Source organism: Sminthopsis crassicaudata, chromosome 3 (assembly GCF_048593235.1).
Source record: "Sminthopsis crassicaudata isolate SCR6 chromosome 3, ASM4859323v1, whole genome shotgun sequence".
NCBI lineage: Eukaryota > Metazoa > Chordata > Mammalia > Dasyuromorphia > Dasyuridae > Sminthopsis > Sminthopsis crassicaudata.
In genome coordinates this window covers 614387945-614403606 of record NC_133619.1, presented here as the reverse complement: position 1 = coordinate 614403606, position 15662 = coordinate 614387945, and the positions used below count along the sequence as shown (strand labels likewise).

The 15662-nt window shown below is 47.1% G+C and overlaps 1 protein-coding gene across 6 annotated transcripts in view; it reads left to right on the top strand.

The window, feature by feature from the left end:
• The window catches only part of ARHGEF10L (Rho guanine nucleotide exchange factor 10 like), a 245485-nt gene that overhangs the window by 112948 nt on the left and 116875 nt on the right, over positions 1-15662 (top strand). For 4 of the 6 annotated variants that reach the window (XM_074306088.1, XM_074306087.1, XM_074306091.1 and 1 more), the window contains 2 exons: positions 5322-5430; positions 12938-13044. In XM_074306088.1, the coding sequence (XP_074162189.1) occupies positions 5322-5430; positions 12938-13044 (216 nt within the window). Of the gene's footprint in view, positions 1-5321; positions 5431-9543; positions 10520-12937; positions 13045-15662 lie in introns of those variants that run through there. The other 2 variants (XM_074306092.1, XM_074306093.1) reach the window with 2 other exon arrangements.

Sequence of the window (15662 nt, the reverse complement as noted above, 5' to 3'; positions counted from 1 at the left end):
GTGTAATACCTCCCATGCTGATGGGTTTGTGCTTACCAGTCTCTAATAGACCCTTCAGCCCAGAAACCTGCTAGCAATCCCTACTTCCCTTTGGTGCTTTTCATCTCCCTTCCTGAGAAGTCAGGGAGGGTGTGATCACCTCCTTTTTGGGATTCTCACCTCCTTTCCTGAGAAGTCAGGGCGGGTGTGATCATCTCCTTTTTGGGATTCTCATCTCCTTTCCTGAGAAGTCAGGGAGGATGTGATCACCTCCTTTTTGGGATTCTCACCTCCTTTCCTGAGAAGTCAGGGAGGGTGTGATCACCTATGTTCTAAAACAAAAGAAAGTGGGAGATGTAAAGGGCTGGAATTCTTGAGACAATGCACTGGGGGTTGGACAATCGAGCACTTGAGGCTAATTACCAATTGGACATTACTCTATGAGAATATGCTTGGAAAATGGCCCTTCCCACTCTCCTGTGCTCTCCCAATTGTTTGGTATATACAGAGAATTGTGGGAGGGATTAGGAGATGCAGTGAGACTAGGCAGTGTCATTTCTGCAAGAGAGACGAAGAGGTGAGGTTACAAAGATCCTACATGTTCACTCTCTTCACTTCTACTGCTAAAGACCAAGAATAAAGACTTTTGCTTATCCTGACTCCAGCTGATTCTAAGGTACCCAGGGTGCTAGTGTGGTTGCCACACTCAGGTGTCAGAATTAGAACTGGGTTTGAACCAAGTTCCTTGATGCCAAAGCCAGGGCTTTCCCCCCATTCTATTCGAGCCTCCCATTGGCTGTGGCTCCCTGGAGTATTTCTTACATGAAGAGCCATGTGGCAAACTAGAATGAATACTATATTAGGGTCTAAGGGCTGGGGGTTAGAACCCTGCCCTTGCCACTTAATGACCGTATGACATTGGGCATCTCTGTGGGCCTCAGTCTCCTTGTCTGTAAAAGGAGAGATTTGGACTGGATGGCTCTTAAGGTCCCTTTGAGCTACAAACCTGTGATCCCATGGGAAGAAATATATGGAGGGACAGCTTCTCAGAGAGGTCCAGGTCTGCTTTAGCGCATTACTACTCTGGAGAAAGGGGAGGAAGTCTGTGTTCCTCCTTGTGCCCACTTTGTTTTCTGACATGATGCCCCCGAGGAGAACAAGGGCAGAAACTTGAAGCTGGGAGAGTCTGGATCCCGCACTTCTTAGCCATTTGACCCTGGCAAAAATCACATAAAGTTTCAGTTTTCTATCTGCAAAATAGTATTAATAATAATCTTTGCCCAACCTACTTGCCAAGGTTGTTGTGAGAGAAGGGTCTGTCGATTGTAGAATTGCAGAAATGATGGTGGTGATGGTTTCTTTCTCCAACTGGGCCTCAGTTTCCCCATCTGTAAGATGAAGGGGATGGATGAGATGGCTTCTCGGCTTTATTCCAGTTCCCAGGCTCTGGTTCTTGATCTAGAATAGTCCCATCTATAGATCTCATTTATCATATTTTCCTTTTATTTATCATCTCCGCCCCTGAGAGAGCAGCTCCCTCACCTGTGTCTGCAGTAATCACTGGCCGTAGCGTCACAGGATTAAGTTCTGAAGCTTCCCCTTGAGTAGGGGGAGAGGCTGCCTCTGCTGTAAAGTGAGGGATTTGATTGGGAGAGCTGTGAGAGTTCTGGTGGCCCTCTTCCCACCACACTGCAGGAGACCCAGGCCCTGCCTCCTGGGAGCCGGTGGTCTGCTTGTGCAGAAGCCGGGAGGAAGCCGAAAGCCGGATCACTAACAGCTGGGGATGAGGCCTCCAGCCTGCGGTCAGGGACTTCCTGTGTCTCCTGCTCTCCTCTCCTTCCCTCCCTTCAGAATCTGCCCCTGCCCCCTTGCATTTTGGGGAAATTCCTCAATCCTGAAACACCAACCACACAAACTGCCCAGCTTGGATTGTAAGTTCCTGGACTTTTTTCCAGCATGTGTCACTTTCAAAAGACTGAGAGCTCCCTTTAAAGGAGAAAATGGAAGTCGGGAGAGAGGAATGAGTCATCTAAGACCATAAATAAGGTTGGTCAGTGACAGGTTTGCTATTAGGTCTGGAAAGGCTGTTAGAAGGGAAAATGTCAGAGCTGGGAGGGCCCCTAGAACCCAGAATATCAAAGCTAGGAGGGCCCTTAGAACCCGGGATGTCAGAGTTGGGAGGGCCCTTAGAACCCAGACTATCAGAGCTAGGAGGGCCCTTAGAACCCGGGATGTCAGAGCTGGGAGGGCCCTTAGAACCCAGGATGTCAGAGCTGGGAGGGCCCTTAGAACCCAGGATGTTAGAGCTGAGAGGGCCCTTAGAACCCAGGAGGTCAGAGCTGGGAGGGCCCTTAGAACCCAGACTATCAGAGCTAGGAGGGCCCTTAGAACATAGGATGTCAGAGCTGGGAGGGTCCTTAGAACCCGGGAGGTCAGAGCTGGGAGGGCCCTTAGAACCCAGGATGTCAGAGCTGGGAGGGCCCTTAGAACCCAGGAGGTCAGAGCTGGGAGGGCCCTTAGAACCCGGGAGGTCAGAGCTGGGAGGGACCCTTAGAACCCAGGAGGTCAGAGCAGGGAGGGCCCTTAGAACCCAGGATGTTAGAGCTGGGAGGGCCCTTAGAACCCAGGAGGTCAGAGCTGGGAGGGCCCTTAGAACCCGGGAGGTCAGAGTTGGGAGGACCCTTAGAACCCAGGATGTTAGAGCTGGGAGGGCCCTTAGAACATAGGATGTCAGAGCTGGGAGGGTCCTTAGAACATAGGATGTCAGAGCTGGGAGGGTCCTTAGAACCCGGGAGGTCAGAGCTGGGAGGGCCCTTAGAACATAGGATGTCAGAGCTGGGAGGGTCCTTAGAACCCGGGAGGTCAGAGCTGGGAGGGCCCTTAGAACCCAGGATGTCAGAGCTGGGAGGGCCCTTAGAACCCAAGATGTTAGAGCTGGGAGGGCCCTTAGAACCCAGGAGGTCAGAGCTGGGAGGGCCCTTAGAACCCGGGAGGTCAGAGTTGGGAGGACCCTTAGAACCCAGGATGTTAGAGCTGGGAGGGCCCTTAGAACCCAGGAGGTCAGAGCTGGGAGGGCCCTTAGAACCCGGGAGGTCAGAGCTGGGAGGGCTCTTAGAACCCAGGAGGTCAGAGCTGGGAGGACCCTTAGAACCCGGGATGTCAGAGCTGGGAGGGCTCTTAGAACCCAGGATGTCAGAGCTGGGAGGGCCCTTAGAACCCAGGAGGTCAGAGCTGGGAGGGCCCTTAGAACCCAGGATGTCAGAGCTAGGAGGGCCCTTAGAACCCGGGATGTCAGAGCTGGGAGGGCCCTTAGAACCCGGGAGGTCAGAGATGGGAGGTCCTTTAGAACCCAGGATATTAGCGCTAGAAGGGCCCTTAGATGTCAGTGTTGGGAGGAGTCTTAGAAGAGCAAGTATGATATTAGAAAGTGGTGTCCAACACCCTCATTTTATTGACATCAGGAAATTGAGGCCCTTGTTAACATGAAATATCTTGCCCAGATTTTACTCTGAGTTAAGACATTAAATCAAGGGCAACATCTTCCCTTTCCATTTTCCATAAAAGGAGACTGAGCCTTTGAAGGTCAAAGGCCAATGGGGCCAAAGAAAACAGAACAGAAAAGGGTGCAGCAGGAGCTCTCTTTACAAGAGGCTGGGCATCCCTGTCAATAATGGGGAGTCTTAAATAGAGACAAAAACAATTATAAAGAGGATGATAAAAAATATTTTGGTGCTTGTGGGAGGCACCCAGTGAGGCTCTTAAATGAGGAGGAGCTGGCAGGACCTCTCCCCTTCCATGCCAGGAGTCCACACTGGCAGTTTACTGTCACTTGAGTATCTTGTCCCTGAAATACCTCCACCATTTGTTCCATGTTAAGTCTTCTTTGGATTATTTTCAGAGCTAGGTAGGACCTTAGAGATCATCTCATCTAATTCCCCTAATTTACAAGAAAATTGAGGCTCAGGGTAATTGGTTTGTTGGAGGTCACCGAGACCCTGAGTGGTATAATCGGCTTTCTGATTCTATCTCTGTATGCCTTTCTATCATATCCCGTCTAAAGGTTGTCATCTGATTGAAAGTCTCAGGATCTTAAAAATGGAATAGTAAAACCTGCGTTGAATCCAAGAATGAGAAATGCTCATCTTTTGATATTATCTGAAGGTTTTCAGGATGTTCTCCTCACAACATCTCTTTTGGTAATAGAAGGATGATTAGAGAGGGTTGCAGGGTTGGACTTGGGGATAGGAAGACCAGAGCTCAGGAAAACCTGCCTTAGACACTTAGTAGATCTGTGTAACTCTTTCTGTACCTCAGTTTCCAGTTTTAGAAAAATGAGGTATGGGACTTCAGGACCTCTAAAGTTCCTTTTAGTTTTAAGTCTGTGGTATTGAAATTCCCATGTCAGCAAAATGACTGGTCCTTGTTATGGGCAGGTGAAAGCGGAAGCCCTGCATTATTTAGAGTTTGGTCTAACTGTGCTATTAATCACAAATGTATATTTGAACCTATCCCCTGCCCTTTGCCCACAACCCTTCTGTAGTGTGTCTTAATTCTCCATGGAAAAAAATATATAAAAAATTGAGACCCACAGAGCACTGACTTTGGTGTCATACTCTATTTGGGATTCTGTATAATTGGAAGATCCTGGGTGAAGGTCTTCTTCACTTCTGAACCTCAACTTCCTTGTCTGTAAAATGGGGATAATGATACTTTTCTCACAGTATCATTAGGATCAAATAAGATAATGAAGAAAAATAAAAACCAGGCAACAGGTGGTATCTGTGAGTAGGGCATTGAACCTGAAATCAGGAAGATCTGAATTCAAAATCTTCTCAGACACTTAAAATTCTGGACAAGTTACTGAAGTTTTGTCTGCCTCAATTTCATCCACTATGTCATCCAATAAATTGAGAATACCCTCTGCCAGGGTGATTGTGAGAATCAAATGAGGTAATATTTGCAAAGAACTTTGCAAGCCCTAAAACACTATAAATGGTAGCGATAAATTATTTTGCAAACTTTTAAAGTGATTTATTGTTAATATTTCCACTACACCATATTGCCTCCCACATTGACCGTGTGACCTTGCAGATCATCTCTCAGTAAGAAGGGAACAAAGATGGAGGAGGCAGATGTGGCCAGGAACCCCATTTGTGTTCAGTTTGAGTCAGCAAATGTTTATTGGGCATATACTCCATGCGAGACGCTGTCCAGGTGCTGCCCACAGCCCAGAGTGAGCCCAGGAGACGGGAGTGTCTCGGGCTAGATATGGGGTAAAAGGAAGAATGATCCCCTGCTCCCTGCTTCTGTTAAGCTTTCTGCTTTCCCTTCTCTTCCATTAGATGACCCAGCTCATGAAGGCTGCCAAGAGCGGGACCAAGGATGGGCTGGAGAAGACGAGAATGGCAGTCATGCGCAAAGTCTCCTTCCTGCACAGGAAAGAAGTCCTAGGTACGATGTCCCTTCCCACCCAGCCCAGGACCTCCCCTTCCAGAAAGCCTTCCCTGATACGCCCTTTTACTATCAGCCTTCCCTGGTAGGATCCTTTTATTATCATTTATTATTATTTCCCCTGGGATCCTCCCAGGACCCTTTGCTTTGTGTTTTTCATTTACTAAATTTAGATATCATCTTTTCTTTTTACAAGACTTAGGCACTGTGCTCTATCTAAATTTTATACCTCCCCCAGATGAAGCACAGTGCGCTGCACACGTTCTGTTATTCATTTGGAGGGGACGTGTCTAGTGCATGTGTTACAGCGGAAAGAACAGATAGCCTTGTTTCTCCTTCCAGTTCTAGTCTTTGTGTCAGGCATTGTTCTATTGAATGCTAGGGATATAGAGGTAAAAACTAAACAGTGTCTCCTTCAAGGAGCTTCCATTCCATCGAGTGGAAACTCCACGTGTACAAATACAGAAAAATTAAATACACAAAAAGGAAATGTCAAGCCATTTCCCCCCAGGGAGAGAGGCAGAAACAACTCTGATGATCGGAATAGGCTCCATGTCTCACGTGGTCCTCGAGGTAGATTCTGAAGAGGGCTAGAATGTAAAGAGATAAAGGTGATGGGGATCTAGGGTTTTGTGTGGGGAATTGTAGGGAGGACAATCAGGAGAATCAGGGGCACCACTGTGCCTCTGTGCAGCTAGTAAGTGTCTTAGCCTAGAGTAGAATAATTATGATTACAGTACACATTTATGTAGCTTTTAAAGCGGGCCATGTGGGTCCATCTTCTTGTTTTAATTATTCTTCCCTCTCCATCATTGCCACTTAAATTTCTAGACTGCCATAAAGCTTATTTACAAAGTACTATGTGCCAGGCATTGTGCTGAGCACTTTACAATTGACTCAGTGCATCCTTACAACAAACCTGAAAGTTATTATTATCTGCATTTTATAAATGAGGGTTAAATGACTTGCTTAGTGTCATATGGCTGGGAAGTGTCTAAGGCCAGAGTGAAATAATAATAATAATTACAGCTACCATTTATGTCAGTGGTCCTCAAACTTTTTAAACAGGGGCCAGTTCCCTGTCCCTCAGACCATGGGAGGCCGGACTAGAGTAAAAACAAAAGCTCACACTCTGTCTCCGCCCCTCAGCCCATCTGCCATAACGGGCGGGCCGCATAAACGTCCTCAGCAGCCGCATCTGGCCCATGGGCTGTAGTTTGAGAACCCCTGCTTTATGTAGTGCCTACTATGTACCAGCATTGTGCTGAGCACTTCAGAGTTAAATCAGTGGATCCTTTCAACAAAGCTGGAAGGTTATTATTATCTGTGTTTTATAAATGAGGGTTAAGTGGCTTGCTTAGTATCACCCGGCTGGGAAGTGTCTAAGGCCAGAGTGAAATAATAATAATTATGGCTCTCATTTATATAGTACCAGGCATTGTGGTAAGCTCTTTATAGTTATTTCAATGGATCCTTACAACAAACCTGGAAGGTAATTATTATCTCTGTTTCCAGTGAGGGTTGAGTAACTAGTAAGTGTCTGAGGATGGATTTGGTCTTCCTGGCTGCAGACCCAGTGCTCTACCCCCTGTATCCCCTGGCTACTTTGCTTAGGGTCGCTCTGTCTTTGGGCTCTTCTGGGAGAGGTGGAGGATTGTGCTCCCCCAGGACCATCAGCTCCTAGATTCAGGACCAGAGAGGACTTCAGGGACCACTTTTAGTCCTCTTTCCTTATCTTATGAATGACGATGCTCAGGCTCAGATGGGTGAAGCAATTTGTCCCAGTGAGTATGCAGAGCCAGGGTTTGAACCCAGGTCCTGTGACTCTAAAGGGCTCTTTCTCCTCCCTTCTTTCACCCTCCCCAGTCGTGCCAGAGCCAGCCTTCTGCCTCCTTGCTCAGGTTCTGCCCCCTTCCCATGTCTGGCTGGATTCCTCTGACTCCCAGGGCCCTCTTGGTCCACTGCGGGCCCGCTAGGCTCATTCTCTGTCCTTCCTCTTGTTTGTTTCTGTGGCTCAGAATGTTGTTAGAAACCAGCTTCTGCCTTTGGCCAGAGCCCGGCAGTGGGGCAGGAGGGGGTGTCAGCCTCACCCAGGGTGGGGGGAGAAGCTTTCTTTAAAGGCAATCTGGGGATACACACCCATCGGCTTTTTTAGCTGAGGACTCAATTTCATCACCTCCTTTGAACTCAGCTTCCTGATTTCCCCTTCTTTTCAAAAATGCTGCTCTTTCTTCCTCAAGAAAAACCACCAAGTTCCTTTCCTTCTGAAAGTCAGGTAGCAGAGTACATTGGACAGAGCTCCAGATTTGGGATCACAGGTCCTGAATTCGAATCTGGGCTCTGCCACTTTCTAGTTGTGTGATCTTAGACCTCTGTGGGCCCCAATTTTCTCCTGGTGAAATGAGGGGGTTGACATTCTGGAGAGCAATTTGGAACTCTGCCCAAAGGGCTCCCAAACTATGCTCACCCTGTGATCCAGCAGTGTCTCTCCTGGGCTTATATCTCTAAGAGACCATGAAAAAGGGAAAAGGACCCCCATGTGCAAAACTGTTTGTGGCAGCCCTTTCTGTAGTGGCACGGAAGTGGCAACTGAGTGGATGCCCATCAACTGGAGAATGGCCGAATAAGTTATGGCATATGAATGTTATGGGAGATTATTGTTCTATAAGAAATGACCAGCAGGATGATTTCAGAGAGGCCTGGAGAGACTTACATCAACTGATGCTGAGGGAAATGAGCAGGACCAAGAGATCATTATACACAGTAACAGCAAGATTATACAATTCTGATGGACAGGGCTCTTTTGAACAGTGAGGTGTTTCAGGCCATCTTCCTTGTGATGGAGAGAGCCTCTGTGCCCAGAGAGAGGACTGTGAGGACTGAGGGTGAATCACAACCAAGCATTTTCACTCTTTATTGTTGTTTATTTGCATTTTGTTTTCTTCCTCATTTTTTCCTTTTTCATCTGATTTTTTTCTTGTGTAGCATGATAGTTGTAGAATTATGTATAGAAGAATTGCAAAAAAAAAAAAAAATAAGGGGATTGGGTTAGATTCCCCTAATTAGTCCCCTGTCTATGAGCCCATGACTCTTTAACATGCACTTATTCCTGTTTCTTCTGTAGGCACTTAACTCTTCTAGAAAACCCTGGGGGGAATCTCTAGGGGACCTCTTTCCCCTTTTAAAGCGGGCCATGTGGGTCCATCTTCTTGTTTTAATTGTTCTTCCCTCTCCATCATTGCCACTTAAATTTCGAAACTGCCATAAAGCTTATTTACAAAGTACTTTGGGGGGCAACCCCCCTTTGAAAATCCACAGACTAAGTGCTGTTAATCCTATGTTCTCATCCAGCCCTGAGTGGGACCCATCTGGTGGTTTATATTCAGGGCTGGAACGAAATGAGACACATAGAGACCATCTGACCTTTAAAGGAGGTTTTATTGACGATAACACAGACGATATTGGTGGAGACTAGAGCATTGAGTCACTGACTGCCCCTTCCTCGAACCCCATTAAATTGTAAGCTCCTCGACGGCAGGGACTGTGTTTTGCCTCTGTACCCCCTGAGCTTTGCACAGTGCCTGGCACACAGAGTGCACTTAATCAATGATTGAGTTTGGATTGGGCCTGGTTTGTCTAGCGTTGTCAGGCCTCAGGGATCCCAGAGTCTCCATCCAATGGACCATGCTACATAAATAGCCAGGCAGCTACCTCAGTGATTGGAGCTCCGTCAAAGGCAATCTTCATTGTTTTTAGGTGGAAAATTAGCCTCTCTTACAGGGGCCTTAGAAGATGCTATTTCTACCAGAATCCATTTTATAGATGAGGAAACAGAGAGGGAAAGGGGCTTTAAGATTTCTAAAAAAAGAAAATTCAGATTTCTAGAATTCGTTTAGGGGTTACCAAGTACTTTCTCCCAACACTCTTATGTCTAGGACAAGTATTGCCCTTTAGCAGATAAGGAGCCTGAGGTCAGGAAAGGAGTCACATATTAAGAGCTGGAACTGGGCCACGGATCCATACCTTGATTACCTATAAATTCTAGGCCTTTTTCATGGCCTTTTCATAAACTGTATTTTCTCTTTATTGTTGACAGTCACTGATGTGTGGACAGAAAGTAGGGCAACAATCCCCAGCCAAATGGCTTTCTGTCTAGAGTTGGAGGGCAGCAGACAAAGCCTTGTTCCCTTCATCGTGTCCACATCCCAGCTTCTTGGTCCATAATGGGACCAAAACATCAGTTCTTCTTGAGATATACTGGCCTTTAGTGTCCAGGAAATAGCAACCGAAGACTTGCCACCTCCTCTTAGTTCCATCAAAAGTTCTTCTTTCAGGGATCGATGGCTTTAGTTGAGGAAGGGAGGTCAACACAGCAAGGGAGTGATCTCAAAACTAGGAAAAGGGAAAGATTGGTCAGCTGAGCATAGTACTAGGCTATTCCTGTAGATATCTGCTTTCCCACCCCCGTACTGATGAACCCTCCTCTTCTTCCTCTTTTCCCTCTCCTCCTCCTCCTCCTCCTCCTCCTTTTCTATCCCTTTTCTTTCTCCTCCCTCTTCTCCCCCTCCTTCTCCTCCTTTTTACCCCTTTTCCTTCCCCTTCTTTATTTTCTCCTCCTCCTCCTCTTCTTTCCACCCCTCCTCCTGCTCTTCATTCTCCTCTCCCTTCTTCTCTTCCTCTCCCTCTTCCTCTTCATTCTTTTCCCCTCCCTCCTCCCCTCCCCCTCCCTTTCTTCCTCCTTTTCTCCTCCCCTTCTTCTCTCCTCCCTCCTTTATCTCCTCCTTCTCCCTTTTTCTTCCCCCTCCTCCTCCTCCATCTCCCAGTCTCCCCCCACTCCCAGAGTTCACCCAAAGCCTCTGGTAAAATGACCCTCCCTCCAGAGGCGTTATTAATAGCCCCAGCTCAAATCACCAGCCGAGAATGGAAACCCGCAGTGGTGGAGGAGGGAAGAGGAAGCTAAAGGGCAGCCAGCTCCGGTGGGTCCGGGGCAATGCCGGGGGCACAATGTGGGTGAAACGGGACAGCCTCTACCAGTCCCACACCATCATCCGATGCCCCTCCTCCTCTTCCTCCTCAGTCTCCTTTTCAGGTAAGGGACATCCCTTCCTCACCAGCTTGTCTGGCTCTGTCTGCAGGCCCCTCTCAGTCCCCTGGCATCTTGATGACCCCGACTTCCTGTCTGCCCACGGCCAGCTCTTGTTTTCTGGAGCAGTCCCTACAACGGGGCTTTTCTCTCTCCTTTTGTATGAGCCTGGAGCTTGGAAAGACCCCCAAACAAGAGTCCAGCAGCCCTGGAGCTTTCCTCCTTTCTTGTCTGTGGGTCACAGCCCACCCTGCCCTCCGAACCCTCCTGGGGCTATGGCCCAGATCCCTCAGTTCTTGGGGTCCTCTGCTCTTCTCCTTTGAAAGAAAAACAAACCCGCCCACATTTCTTTACAACAGGCATTTTCTTTCCCCATTTTGGCGCTCAGAAGAAAACTATTTTTAGTTCTAGGGCAGTGGGGACAGAGAGGGTCAGACTGGGCTAGCCTGAGCTGATGCTGAGAGACTGGTGGGAGCGGGGAAAACGGCTGGGGGGATCTCACCTCCTCCACAGGGAGCGAGCTGTGATCCAGGGGGTCTGCCAAAAGGTGGGCCTGTGTTCCAGGGGGTCTTCTGGGGCATCTGTCTGTGTTCCAGGGGGTCTGCTGAAGGGTGGGCCTGTGTTCCAGGGGGTCTTCTGGGGCATCTGTCTGTGTTCCAGGGGGTCTGCCTGTGTTCTGGGGAGTGTGTTTGTGTTCCAGGGGGTCTGCCAAAGGGTGGGCCTGTGTTCCAGGGGGTCTGCTGGGGAGTCTGTCTGCATTCCAGGGAATCTGTCTGTGTTCCAGGGGGTCTAACGGGGAGTTCGCCTGTGTTCTAAGGGGTCTGCTGGGAAGTCTGTCTGTGTTCCAGGGAGTCTGTATTCTAGAAGGTTGGCCAGAGAGTCTGTCCATTTCCTCTCCTCTCTCTCCCAGCAATCCTGCCACTGAACCAATCTATCTCTTGATCTGGACCAGACCAGAGACTACTCCCCCCTGCTTGCTTACACATACCCAGTACAGGACATACTTGGTTTATTTAATACCTGTATGATTCTGAAAAAAATCACTGCTCTCTACTCTTGGATTTCTTTCTCTGTAAAATGAGAGGTTTGGAGTGGATGATCTTTAAGGTTCCTCCCAGCTGCTCTCAGTCCATTAATCCTCCTTCTATGAGAGATGACCAGTCCTCATGGGGCAGTCCAGAAGGAGAAGTTGAGTTGATTTTTGTCACTTGAATTTTTCTTTTTTGGAGGGTGGAGGAGATCTAGACCTTGATTATATCCAGCAGGGAACTCCTGGTAGGGAAACTCGCTCCACCACTTCAGATCTTCCACTGACCTGCAAATTACAGAAAGTTGCCTAGGGCTTTGATATTTCAAATGACTTGCCCATAGCCAATAAGAATTTAAAAAAAATAAATTTTATTGACATTTTTTTTTGTTTTTATATTACCTAAATATCCCCTGTATTGTCCCCTCCTGTAAAGTTATCTCATATAACAAAGAATTTAAAAAGGGGAAAAAAAAAACAGAAAACCCCCCAGCAAAATTAATAGATACACTGAAAAAAAATCTGACTAGGTATATAACATTCCTCATCATAGACTTCCTACTTTTGCAATGGAGTTGCTATTTCTATATTTATATGTCTATATAAATCTATCTCTATATTTATTTACAAAAATAGAAACATTTACTTCATTTAATGTAATTTAAATACCTATATTTTGCCTCCTCATCTAGTATTATATTATTATAGCTCTTCTTTGGGGCTAGTCTCCGAGAAACTTTTCTTAAGCATTGTGTTGGGTCCCAGGAGGCAGAGCGCGCCTCTGTGCAGTTGACTCGACAGTATTGTCCAGTTTGCTTGGAAGGAGAGAACATCAGATAACCAAGTTTATAGGATCATAGATCTCAAGCTCTAACAGAGGCTGTATTCACTGATTCCAAGCTTGGAAGCCTTCCTCAGCTCCTGGTGCGGATTAAGCTAAGGCTTCTTGAAGAGGCTCTCTGACTCTGGCCAGCAGATCCAGTCTGGATTTTGTTCCCAAACGGTTGAAGTTCATTTTTCGCTTTTGATATCCCAAAGAAATTTTGATTCATCCCTGAAAACAGATGTGTTAATCCTAAATCTTATCAACCAACCCATAAATGTTTTATTATGAGCATAATGTGAGCCAGGCACTGTGGGAAATAAAAAGAAGGGGAGAGACAGCCCTGCTCTCCGGAGCTCACCGTGGAGGGGGCTCATGGATCTTCTCCTTAATTTCAGAGCACAGTGGCTCTTCAGAGCTGAGGGGGAGGTGGAGGTGGGACAAGCTTATGTCCTTATTGGACGACTTCACAGCGTCACCTAGGAATATGTGAGATATTCCCCAAGGAGGGGAGACAATCGATCCATCGGTGTGCCCCCAGATCTGAGGATTTGGTTCTGATTTGTTTTTCCAGGTGACTCAGAAGAGGAGGACATGGGGTTCCTGGAAGTCACTGTTTCAGATATGAAGCACCCAGCTCCGGAACTGGGACCCATGCCCGATGGCCTCAGCCCTCAACAGGTCTGTGGGGGAAAGGCTGGGTGTGTGTTTGTGGGGGAAAGGAGGGAATGTTCCTGTTTCCTTACTTGTGCCTTTCTGAGTTTCTTGCCTTGAGGAGGGAGATGACCAGAAGCTATTTATGACAGCTCTGTATGGCTGGGGGTGGGTGAGGAACAGAGCCACTCCTGACCAAAATAGGGCTTGGAGGAATTGACTCTGCAAATGTAGGTGTCCCTCAGAGGCAGTTCAGTAGATAGAGTGCTGGGCCTGGAATTAGGAAGGCCTGACTTTAAGTCCAGCCTCAGATATTTTACTATGTGATATTGTGCTTCTGTTTGCCTCAGTTTAACCATCTGTAAGGTGGGGATAATATAGCACTCTCTTCCCAGGATTGTTGTGAGCATCAAATAAGAATATTTGTAAAGTGCTTAGATACTATATAAATGCTTATTCCCTTTCCCTCCCAGCATCCTGTCTGCCCAGTATTAATCTCTTTCTAAGGAACTATATAGCATAATGAACTACTAACAAATTGACCAATTGCTCTCATTCCTGTGGTACTTTAAACTTAACAAAGCATTTAATTTAGTGACTCTGTAAGGCAAGTATTACTAACCACCTTCTTGCCATTGAAGAAGGTTGAGGATCAATGGGGAAGTGATCTCCCTCAAGTCACACAGCTAGCAAGAAGCAAACCCAGGACCCGGACTCTGGTCCTTCAGCCTCCAGAGCTGGTACTCTCTCTATCCCACCATAGCTGCCTCTTGGAATCTGTTCTCACATCTGTTTTTGATTTTCTGTGTGACCTCAGACGACTCATGAAATCTCTCTGAGGCTTTCTCATATGTGAATGGGGAGGAGGAACGGTTATTCTGTCTTACTGGGGAGGACCAGTAAGAACCACCCCCAAACACTGAGTTTCTAGGGGAGAAAGCACGATAGAAATTCAAAATGGGAGCGGAAGGATTAAGCTACAGATTAAGGTATATAGATAGAATGTGGAGCGGAAGGATCTTTAGGACAGAATCTTAGAGATTTATGGGACACTTAAGAATATAGAATGTTGGACCTGGAAGGATGCTTAGAACATGGAATCTTAGAAATTTGTGGGACACATGGGAACATCAAAGGTTGGACCTGGAAGGAGCTTTAGGACATAGAATCTCAGATGTTCCTGGGACACATGGGGATATAGAAGGTTGGACCTGGAAGGAGCTTTTGGACATAGAATCTCAGATGTTCCTGGGACACATGGGAACATCAAAGGTTGGACCTGGAAGGAGCTTTAGGACATAGAATCTCAGATGTTCCTGGGACACATGGGGATATAGAAGGTTGGACCTGGAAGGAGCTTTAGGACATAGAATCTCAGATGTTCCTGGGACACATGGGGATATAGAAGGTTGGACCTGGAAGGAGCTTTAGGACATAGAATCTCAGATGCTCATGGGACACATGGGGATATAGAAGGTTGGACCTGGAAGGAGCTTTTGGACATAGAATCTCAGATGCTCATGGGACACATGGGGATATAGAAGGTTGGATCTGGAAGGAGCTTTAGGACATAGGATCTCAGATGTTCCTGGGACACATGGGGATATAGAAGGTTGGACCTGGAAGGAGCTTTTGGACATAGGATCTCAGATGTTCCTGGGACACATGGGGATATAGAAGGTTGGATCTGGAAGGAGCTTTAGGACATAGAATCTCAGATGTTCCTGGGACACATGGGGATATAGAAGGTTGGACCTGGAAGGAGCTTTAGGACATAGAATCTCAGATGTTCCTGGGACACATGGGGATATAGAAGGTTGGACCTGGAAGGAGCTTTTGGACATAGGATCTCAGATGTTCCTGGGACACATGGGGATATAGAAGGTTGGACCTGGAAAGAGCTTTAGGACATAGGATCTCAGATGTTCCTGGGACACATGGGGATATAGAAGGTTGGACCTGGAAGGAGCTTTAGGACATAGGATCTCAGATGTTCCTGGGACACATGGGGATATAGAAGGTTGGACCTGGAAGGAGCTTTAGGACATAGGATCTCAGATGTTCCTGGGACACATGGGGATATAGAAGGTTGGACCTGGAAGGAGCTTTAGGACATAGGATCTCAGATGTTCATGGGACACATGGGGATATAGAAGGTTGGACCTGGAAAGAGCTTTAGGACATAGAATCTCAGATGTTCCTGGGACACATGGGGATATAGAAGGTTGGACCTGGAAGGAGCTTCAGAACATAGAATCTCAGATGTTCCTGGGACACATGGGGATATAGAAGGTTGGATCTGGAAGGAGCTTTAGGACATAGGATCTCAGATGTTCCTGGGACACATGGGGATATAGAAGGTTGGACCTGGAAGGAGCTTTAGGACATAGGATCTCAGATGTTCCTGGGACACATGGGGATATAGAAGGTTGGACCTGGAAAGAGCTTTAGGACATAGGATCTCAGATGTTCCTGGGACACATGGGGATATAGAAGGTTGGACCTGGAAAGAGCTTTAGGACATAGGATCTCAGATGTTCCTGGGACACATGGGGATATAGAAGGTTGGACCTGGAAGGAGCTTTAGGACATAGAATCTCAGATGTTCCTGGGACACATGGGGATATAGAAGGTTGGACCTGGAA